At 33.8% G+C, this 10,378-nt stretch overlaps 1 protein-coding gene across 4 annotated transcripts; it reads left to right on the top strand.

Annotated features, from left to right (window-relative positions):
• Nucleotides 1-336: 336 nt before the first annotated feature.
• On the top strand, nt 337-8,988 carry LOC113846716 (SNF2 domain-containing protein CLASSY 2-like). 4 transcript variants are annotated; one of them, XM_027475281.1, is made up of 7 exons: nt 337-453; nt 1,107-1,263; nt 1,527-1,777; nt 2,910-4,436; nt 4,535-4,681; nt 5,127-7,070; nt 8,856-8,988. In XM_027475281.1, the coding sequence occupies exons 2-6, from the start codon at nt 1,209-1,211 to the stop codon at nt 7,065-7,067; spliced, it is 3,921 nt and encodes a 1,306-aa protein (XP_027331082.1). In that variant the 5' UTR covers nt 337-453; nt 1,107-1,208; the 3' UTR covers nt 7,068-7,070; nt 8,856-8,988. The 4 variants fall into 4 exon arrangements, with proteins under 4 accessions (XP_027331082.1, XP_027331083.1, XP_027331080.1 ...); XM_027475282.1 differs by lacking the exon at nt 8,856-8,988 and adding an exon at nt 7,612-7,654; XM_027475279.1 differs by lacking the exon at nt 8,856-8,988 and adding an exon at nt 7,608-7,654.
• The last annotated feature ends 1,390 nt before the right edge of the window (nt 8,989-10,378 follow it).

The raw sequence follows: 10,378 nt of genomic DNA, 5'->3' as shown, positions 1-10,378 counted from the left end.
AAAAATAGTAATTTTTGAAACAGTGACAGATAAAAAGGAAAATTTTTAATATAATTTAAAATATTAATGTTATTAAATATTAAATTTGTGAATAAAAAATTGTATTTTATTGTTTTGTACAATTTTGTTCAAATAAAGAAATTATTTAGAAAAAGTAAATAATAATATTTAATTATCAAATTAAAAATATTAAGTAATTAATTATGGAAATATAATAAATAAGTTTATATTCCAAATAATTGAAAAGACAAATTTATAACTATTTATAACTATGTCAACAAATTATCTGCATCCTTATTAATTTTAAAAAATTTCATCTAAGAATTCGCTCTCAACCTGAAAAATCATTGTGCCGGCCCTGCCCTTAGTTCTCTCTCTCTCTCTTTCTCTTTCTCTCTGATGTTCCAAACCTGTGTTTTAGATTCTCCACACTGAACCTGCTTTTTCCCTTTGGTAAGGATGAAGATTCCCTCACTACAGTGCGTCACTCTCTGCTTCTTTTACTTATCTCACATAATCTAAATGACTCTCATCAATTACACATACATTTCAAGTCAATCTAAACTCTCTGCTGATCATGCTATGCCTTTGATCAACCTGCTGTATAAGAAAGTCTAATTTTTTCACTTCTCTTTGGGTTCTTTTTGGAGACTTGTTTCTAAAAGCAACCATTTTCCATGCTTAAAAAATGGTTTTTTTCCCCTCTTGGGGGAACAAAATTGTTGCCATTTTTGTGTATGCACAAGCTGGCATCACAAATATTTTTTTTTTCTTTGCCATTGTCAGCATGTAATTCTCAGTTGAAGCTTTGAAGACCTCACATGTGTGAGTGTGTCTGATTTCTACTAAGTACTAACACAACATTTTGATACAAAGGATCCTTTCCTTGTTGGAAGGTTTGGTTTTAATGAAAAGAAAAATGAAACAGTTGAACACAGTATAGTTTATTGTTTCTCCTTCTTTTAGTTCCCTTCTACCTTTCTTATTTGGAAGTACATCATTCCATCCTCCTTAATTTCCTTCCATTTTTGGGGGCAGAAAATAACTGATATGAAATGAAGCACTTTTGTTTGTGCCATTGATGACTCTGTCTATTCTATGAACAGATATAAAACGAAGCCTTGATTGTGAGTGGAAGTTTGTGTGCCAAATCACTGCTGCATAAACTCACACCATTTCGAAGTGAAGTGAATTAGCTATTAAAATCAATGGCGCAAAGAAAAAGGCGTTTAGATCAATCGAAGCATCCATTCAATTCTTACCGTAAGCCTTTCCTCTTGGTTTTGTCAGTTGATCATCACTATGCATGATAAAGAAAAGAAAATTAATGAACAGAATAATAAATCTCAACTAGTTATAACATTTGTTCCTGGCCTTGATCAAGGTAAAAAGACCCTTTTAATTATTTACAGGACAAAACTTGATTGATCAAATTTTTTTTCCAAAACCATAAATTCTCAATTTCACATTCTTCAGCAAAGATTGTTTTAACCTTTTGGCTTATTCAAAACTTTCTTTCTAAACAGCCTTTGAAGCAGTTGTGTTTGGCTCATGGCAAGCTGTGGAGTTCATAAAAATAGAGTCAGGAACTATGAGCATGCATTTTGTGGATAATCTTCATATGGCTATGGAGAAAGGCCCCTTGTCAGACATTAGGATAAGGTCAAGAAAAGCTACTTCAACAGATTGCTCCTGTTTTCTACGACCTGGAACTGATATATGTGTGTTATCAGCCCCTCAACAATCTGATGATTCGGATGGACTTAAACTGGAGCCTGTTAGTGTTCCTTTTAAACTGAATTTTATAAATCTTATCTTTTTATCTGAGGTTCTTGAATTCAGTAAGTCATAGCATTTTCAACAGAATCTTCAAGCTATCTTTTGTTGGACTGGAGTAAACCTTACCGTAACCTCACATAGCTAATATAATTATGTGAATTGATGAGGTTGACATAAAACCAAACCAAATAGGTTTTGAAATTAATTATAAGGATTGGATTTTGAACCAATACACTTGCTCTCTTTAAAACCAGTTTAGTTTTAATCCGCTACTTGCATAAAATTGGTGTTGGGAAGGTGTAACAGCAAGCTGGTCTTCTCCAGTGACAGCTTTTCTGTTATTTTATTATATTTTTTATAAATTTTAACAGTGACACACCATTTACAGCTGGCATTGATTGTAGAAAATCATTAATGACCCTCACATTTTGTTTTCTGCTACCAATGCTTTGGATAAAACCCCCTCAAGAGTCTCCCATTGTGTTATACTTGCTCTTATGTGTATGGAAATCAATTGATGTTCTCATTGATTTGGTTATTTGTGGATCCACATCACACAACGGGTTAAAAATAGGCATTAAAAACCAAAACCAGTTCCAAAATTAAAATTGGCCACAAAATCAGTTATATTAACAGTCCAGATTTTTTATGTGGTTTGGATTTGGTTGTGGATTGGGTCTGTGTAGCTGGATTTTGTTCCCGCCCCTAAATATACATGTGACATTGTCACTGATTCAAAATCTTGTAGTTTCTTTATGAGCTAGACTGAGCATGATGCATGCATAAATTGATGTGTTTATGAAATAGATATATCCTGGTTTTTCCTTTATTTTGACGTTTTTTCAATACTTATTTGTTGGAAAGGTAATTTGATTTCAAGGTCTCCTTATGTGAGATGATAACAGAATAGAGCAGATTAACATGGTAAACATTTTATACTTTATTTTGTATGCATTTACTAGGTGATCACTATGAATTTTCTCCTTTCTTAAATTTTTTTTACTGTGCATCAGTTGGCCTGTGTTGTGTTGTGTTTTTTTTTTTTTTATCAAGTCCTCTGCTTTAATTTGAGAGTTTTAGTTGCCAAAATATGAAGTGTGATTTACATCTTTTTTGTTTCTTAACAATAGGTTTGGACTGATGCTAAAATAAGTTCTATACAGAGAAAACCTCATGAATCTGAGTGCTCATGTCAGTTTTATGTCAACATCTATGTTCATCAAGGTTCACTTGGCGCAGAGCTAAGAACTCTTAGTAAGGAGATTAAAGTAGTTGGAATCAATCAACTATCCATCCTCCAAAGACTTGATCATAATCCTTGTGAAGATCAGCACTATCGATGGGCCTTATCTGAGGACTGCTCTACATTGTCACACACTAAATTGCTTCTGGGAAAAATTTTAGGTGATCTTTCATGGTTAGTTGTTGCCTCTGTTGTAAAGAAAGTTTCATTCAGCATAAGATCAATAGAAAACAAGCTTGTGTATCAAATTTTGGGACATGATACTGTTGACACTTCATTGAACAGTGAGTCTCATATTAATGTTGTGAATTTCAAAGTAGACAATGGCTTGTTAGTACCCATTGTTTCTCAAGTTTCTACACCTAACAACACTAAGAGGGTTGACCATGTTCATGAAACCCAGCTAGATAATGTGTCACCATCTTATAACGTTGAGGGCTTGCGACGTTCCAAACGCCGGAATGTACAACCTGACCGTTATATTGGTTGTGAAAATGTTTCTGAGTTTGATGTTGGATCTTTTAGAAACAGGCCACCAGTTAAGATAGACATTTGTAATGATGATGAAATGTCAATGCCATTATCATGCCTGTTTGGTTTGCAGCAAAATGGTCCAGAAGAGGATACTGATGATGATCAAAAGGCAAACACCTGCCGGAAGCTTCTGGTGTACAATAGGAGGGCTAAATCCCGGAAGGTAAAGTCTGTTGATCATGATCAGGATGAACATCACAATCCACTTGCTATTGTTCCTCTTCCTGATCAAGGTGATCCAGTAGCTGTCGAGCATTGTGATATAAATGACAAGGTTACTAGAAGTTATGGACATCAATCTTCTGAAATTTCTTCCAAATATTATCATTTAACTAGTAGCGCTAAATTAAACAAGGACAATGTTAATTTGTTAGCTTTTGAGCCCCATAATATGCCTGCTAAGTTAGATGATGCAGAAAAGAGTGATGATTTTTCAGTGAGATATCATTATAGTTATGGCACACCCAAATTACAGAGAAAGAGTTTATGTGATCTGGATGATATGGTAGGTCTTGGAAATAGATGGGAAGGGATAAATTCCAGTAAAGGCGTTCAAGAAAGAAAATACCGTTCCACATATTTAAGAAGTAGAAATCATGGAGAAGAAAGGCCTCATAATTACAAAGACAGAACCTTAAATGCAGCAGCCTACAAGGATTTGATAAATTCATACTTAAAGAATATTAATACAAGGCCAACCAAAGAAGAACAACCTATTACTGACCAGTGGAAGCAAAACAAGACAACGAATGGCTTTGGGAAGAAGACAGAAACAGAGATATTCCATGGAGGGGATGCAGAAGAAATGTCTGAAATGGATATGTTGTGGAGAGAACTGGAAGTGTCATTGGCATCAAGTTATCTAGTTGAAGACACAGAGGTGTGTGACCATTTTGGGTTTTGCTTTCCCCTATTTTCTATTTTTTATCTTATGTTTTATTTTTTCTAGGGCTAATTCAGATCAAACTATTTAATCAGGATTCAAATGCTGTCATTTTGGGTGAGACTCTGGAAAAGCCAAAGACAGATTGTCAACATGATTACAGATTGAATGAAGAAATTGGAATTTACTGCTTTAAATGTGGTTTTGTGTGCACTGAGATCAGAGATATTTCACCACCCTTTGTAAGTCTAGTTAAAAACATGTAAATAATTTTCCCTTGCGGGAGTGTGCTTTCAAGTGGATTTGTGTGTAATTTTCTTCGATGGCTGTATTCTGCTTTCATTACCTTTTGCATCTAGATGGAGTCAATATGCATTAATATGGAGGCTTGATGCATGAGGCTGTTTCCAATATTAGAACCTGTGACAGTCAAGTTACAAGGCTGTTACCTCACTATTTCATCAATTCACCATCTTTATGCATAATACATTAGGAACCTATTTCTTGTATGCAAAATCTAATAGAATTTGTACAAAGAAGTGTGATTTTAGTAGGAACATGAATGCTATTCCAAAATTTACCTATTTGTAAAATAGTTACTGATGTTAACCTCATTCCCCTTGTTTGGTTGGATGATTTGTCCATTTCCCCAGTCTGTATCTGATCATCTCATTGGTATATTGGCAGATTCAACATTCAGTTTGGCACCAAGAGGAGAAGCATAGCGCTGGACACGATTCAGAGCCAAAGGCTGATGAAGATGATGATTTTAATCTTTTCTCAACTCTTGCTTCTCCAGAGGAACCTGTCTCTCCAGAGGAACCTGTATCTGAAGAAAATGATAACGTTTGGGCATTAATTCCTGAACTTAGAAAAAAGTTGCATGCCCATCAGAAGAAAGCTTTTGAGTTTCTCTGGAAAAATATTGCAGGGTCTATGGAACCAGGACTTATGGAAGCAAAATCTAAAAGAAGAGGTGGCTGTGTGATATCTCATTCTCCTGGAGCTGGAAAAACTTTTCTCATTATCGCCTTTCTTGTTAGCTACTTGAAGTTGTTCCCAGGAAAGAGGCCTCTAGTTCTTGCTCCCAAAACAACACTTTATACTTGGTATAAAGAATTTATCAAATGGGAAATTCCTATACCAGTGTATCTAATTCATGGTCGTAGAACCTATAGGGTATTCAAGCAGAAATTAACGATCAATATTCCTGGAATTCCCAAGCCCACTGATGATGTCAAGCATGTTTTGGATTGCCTGGAGAAGATACAAAAATGGCATTCGCACCCAAGTGTTCTAATCATGGGCTATACGTCATTTTTAACATTGATGCGAGAAAATTCAAAGTTTGCACACAGAAAGTATATGGCTAAAGTATTGAGGGAAAGTCCTGGGATCCTGGTACTGGATGAAGGGCACAATCCTAGAAGCACTAAATCAAGGTTGAGAAAAGTGTTGATGAAAGTACAAACAGAATTGAGAATATTGCTTTCTGGTACATTGTTTCAGAACAATTTCTGTGAATACTTCAACACTCTGTGCTTGGCAAGACCAAAATTTACACATGAAGTACTGAAAGCTTTAGACCCAAAATACAGGAGGAAAGGGAAAGTAGCAGAAAAGGCACGTAATTTGTTAGAGTCACGGGCTAGAAAATTCTTCTTAGATAAAATTGCTAAGAAAATTGACTCAAATAATGGTGAGGAGAGGCTGCAAGGTCTAAACATGTTGAGAAATGTGACAAATGGTTTCATAGATGTTTATGAAGGCGGGAGTTCTGATGGTCTACCTGGTTTACAAATTTATACTTTACTAATGAATACAACTGATACCCAACATGAGATTTTGAAGAAACTGCACGAGAAAATGGCCAAGTGCAATGGGTACCCTCTGGAGTTGGAGCTTCTGATAACGCTTGGCTCAATACATCCTTGGTTGGTCAAAACAGCTGTATGTGCTGAGAAGTTTTTCACTCGGGAGCAATTGATGGACCTAGAGAAGTGCAAGTTTGATTTAAAAATAGGGTCAAAAGTAAGATTTGTTTTGAGCCTTATCTACCGTGTTGTCAAGAACGAGAAGGTTCTTATTTTTTGCCACAACATTGCACCTGTTAAATTATTCACAGAATATTTTGAGAAGTACTTTGGATGGCAAAAGGGCCGGGAAGTTTTAGTACTAACTGGGGAACTAGAACTCTTTGAACGAGGGAGAGTAATGGATAAGTTTGAGGAGCCTGGTGGAGTGTCAAAGATACTACTTGCTTCAATTACAGCTTGTGCAGAAGGCATTAGTTTGACTGCAGCTTCTCGTGTGATCATGTTGGACTCAGAGTGGAATCCATCAAAAACTAAGCAGGCTATTGCTCGGGCCTTTCGTCCTGGTCAGCAAAAAATGGTTTACGTGTATCAGCTCTTGGTAACTGCTTCATTGGAGGAAGATAAATATCGAAGAACCACTTGGAAAGAGTGGGTGTCAAGCATGATTTTTAGTGAGGCCTTTGTGGAGGACCCTTCACAGTGGCAAGCTGAGAAGATTGAAGATGATATACTGCGAGAAATGGTTGAGGAGGACCGGTCTAAATCGTTCCATATGATCATGAAGAATGAAAAGGCTTCAACCAACAAATGAAAGGTAAATAATCTTTCCTGTAAAAATAAAGCATCATAATCTGTCCTGCATTCTCCCTCAGTGAGTGCAATATGTGCATTATATCTCTTGTATGTGCTTGTCTGCATGTTCACAATTACTATGGGCATATATATGACACAATTAATTTAAATAAGCATGAAACATGCATCATGCTTGACCAATTTTGTAATTTTACACTGTTACTCAGCACATGGAACATCGTAAAATTGTTCATCCTTGACAGCAACAGACAGCTTAGTCATAATCCAAACCTACAAGATTATGATATGATAAATCAGTGTTTGACTATCCTTTTAAATAATGCTGTGCTCTTTATTCTGAAGCTCAAAATAGGGACTTGAAATATCCACTTTAAGGGTAATTTCACAGTTTGTCCATTTAGATGTGTCTAAATTATATTTCCTTACTGGGAACTTCCCTGCCCCACTCCATATATGCAAGCTATTTGTGAACTGTGAAACCACATATTAGTGCTGTTCACTCACACTTTGGCATGCTGTTTTCTTCATTTGATTGTAACTAGTCCCACCAGAAATTCTTCACATCTCCATTCTGATTCTGCCACCTCACTGTTGTGAGACCAAAGAGATATGTAACATGCATTGTCTGAAACCACATGGTTGTTAGGAGGATGCATCTGTGTCTCTAAGTATGGATTGTTTCATACTTGTCTCATGTTATGTTTCCTTATATGTCCTATGTTTCCTGAACATATTGATCATGCCGTGAAAAATAAATAAATGCAATCTCCTTTTCATTTTCAATTTCTCACATATTAAAAAGGCATCAATAGATCTTGAAACAAAAGTGATACCAAAAAAACGTGGACAATTCCTTTTTCATGTTAATTTTAAAATGCACTGCTTTGGTATAACAATCGTTTAGTGACCTTGAAAAAAAGTGGAAATTATCGAGCAAGATTTTAATTATTTCAATTAACTTGAGGAGGACTTTTTTTTTTTCACTCTTTTTTATGATGGCATGCTTTTATTGCGAACTTGTTAAGAGGGGAATTTACATGAAGACACTTGAGGGTTGTTTGGAAAGGAGAGTTTTGGAGAGGAGAGAAGAGCAAATAAATTTATATTTTAAATAAATATATTTAAAATTAATATTTTTAAAAATAAAAGATATAAATTAATATATTAACAAAATTTTAATGTATTAATAATATATTTGTCATCATAAATAATATATAATATTATTAATTTAAAATAAAAAAATATATCCTCCCTTTCTTTTCTCTTCAAAAACTTCTGCCCAAACACACCATAGAGAACAAAAGAATTATGACATTAATAGGACAATAACATGATTACTTGTTGAATTTGATTTCACCACAATGTATATCACCTTTCATGTTTTTTTTGTGGCTTAGAGTGGAGTGTTATTTATGAATAATACCGTAACAAATCGCTCCATGAAAAATTTGCATACTATGATATTAATTTATGAATGATGTTAAAGTGGGTTGCGTTATTGGTTCCTTTAACAGTGTTGGATAGTAAATATTAATGCAAACATCGTTTTCGTATTTGTCTTCGTGAGAAAGTGGTGTATAAAGTGGAAAACTAAAGACGTATAATTTGAAATAACTTAAATTTAAGAGTATATATTTAATTAAAATCAATAGTGAATGCTTTTATTTTATTTTATTTTCACTCCACATTTTTTTTCTTCGTTTTTAAACTTTAAAGGAGTCAAATTCAAATTGTTACAAAATTGTTTGAAGCTCTTTTTTCACACTTTCTTTACTCGTTACAACAGGGCCAACTGAAGCTTAACATTGCAGCGAGATCAACAAAGGATCCGAGCACACTTGTTAATTAGCTTCTTTATGGAGAGCCTATATGTTTTCTTTTTCTTTTTCTTGAAAAACTAGTGGATTTAATTTAGGCAGGTTCTGGTTTTCAATCGTGATAATTTACGTTATGTATCTTTAAATATGGTATATTGAAAATTCACCTGGGTTAGGTAAGAGGGAAAGGTAGCATGGTGGAGGATCGAAATTCCAAAATCATGATCACCCAGTCCAAAAGATGGGACTGGTGCGAATTGAGTTACAAAGCTGTTGGCAAAATTTCAACTCTTTTATTACTCTTCCCTCTTCGGTGATGTTGAGACTTAATTTCAGAAGAGCTAACAACACATTTTTTATTTTAAAAATTATTAAATTAAGAGTGAGAAGTGATAATATATTTTCATGTTGTGACGTGTTTTTTTAATATATTTTAATCAGTGTATTCGAAATAGCGTGTAGCTCCAAATTGTTCATTCATATCCAAGTACATGTTCGCATACCTTTTACTGTCACCTCTCTTTTTTACGGTTCACAATTCTAACCATAATTGAATGTCAAAAACTTTGACACTATTAATTCGTTTAATGAGTTTAACATTTACAGTAATCATTTTAAAATTGAAGGTTAAAAACTTTAAAACGGTATCGTATAAAATAGTAATTACGTGATAATTTGCAATATTTTTAAAAAAAATTGATACTGTTCTTCGGTTAATATTATCCGTCGAGTAAATTTTCGTGATAAAGTTTGAGTTGTGGGATTAATTGGGCCTTATAAATGTGTTAGGAGTTTTAGAGAAGATATAATAAGATCCGATATGTTATGCAAATAAGTTTTTTTAATAATTAAAAAATTAATATGAAGATATAACATTTCTCTTATTACAACATTTTCTTGTACGAGAAGGCACCTCGACCGAAGATCTCGCATGTAGTTAGACTGCAAAGAGAAAAAATTAGCGTCACAATAACGAGATATGTACAAAGATTATGTATAACCTGGTTGCTTCTATATTTAATTTTTGGATCCTTCTAATCAAGTGGCTAATTTTAAACTGTATTTGACATAATTTTACAAGTTATTTGTTTTTTTTTTTCTAAATGATGAACCATAGACCAGAAGCAGAAAAGGAACAATGTGGAATTCTTACCTCTTTCAAATATTTTATTTCTAAAATCCCTCTCTAAACTCTGAAGTGAGTACCCGCCAAGTTTGCTATAAATTAAAAAATAGTGACTCTTAGGGCATCTACTTATAAAATATATTCTGAATAATCGGATAATTATTTAGAGAATATGTACTCACTTATAATTCTTTAAATTTGAAGGTACAAAATTTTTATTTTAATCTTTAAATTAATAAAATGATGTTTATTTTATTTATTTTTAAAGATTAAAATAAAATTTTTATAAAGTGAATAATTAAAGCGATGGATACTTATAGTTTATAGTTATTTGGTGTATGGCTCATCAGTCCCTTACGTTTTTTT

Source organism: Abrus precatorius, unplaced genomic scaffold (assembly GCF_003935025.1).
Source record: "Abrus precatorius isolate BTA unplaced genomic scaffold, Abrus_2018 Scaffold8, whole genome shotgun sequence".
Classification (NCBI taxonomy): domain Eukaryota; kingdom Viridiplantae; phylum Streptophyta; class Magnoliopsida; order Fabales; family Fabaceae; genus Abrus; species Abrus precatorius.
The sequence above is the reverse complement of the archived record's forward strand: the minus strand, read 5'-3'. Positions and strand labels throughout refer to the sequence as shown.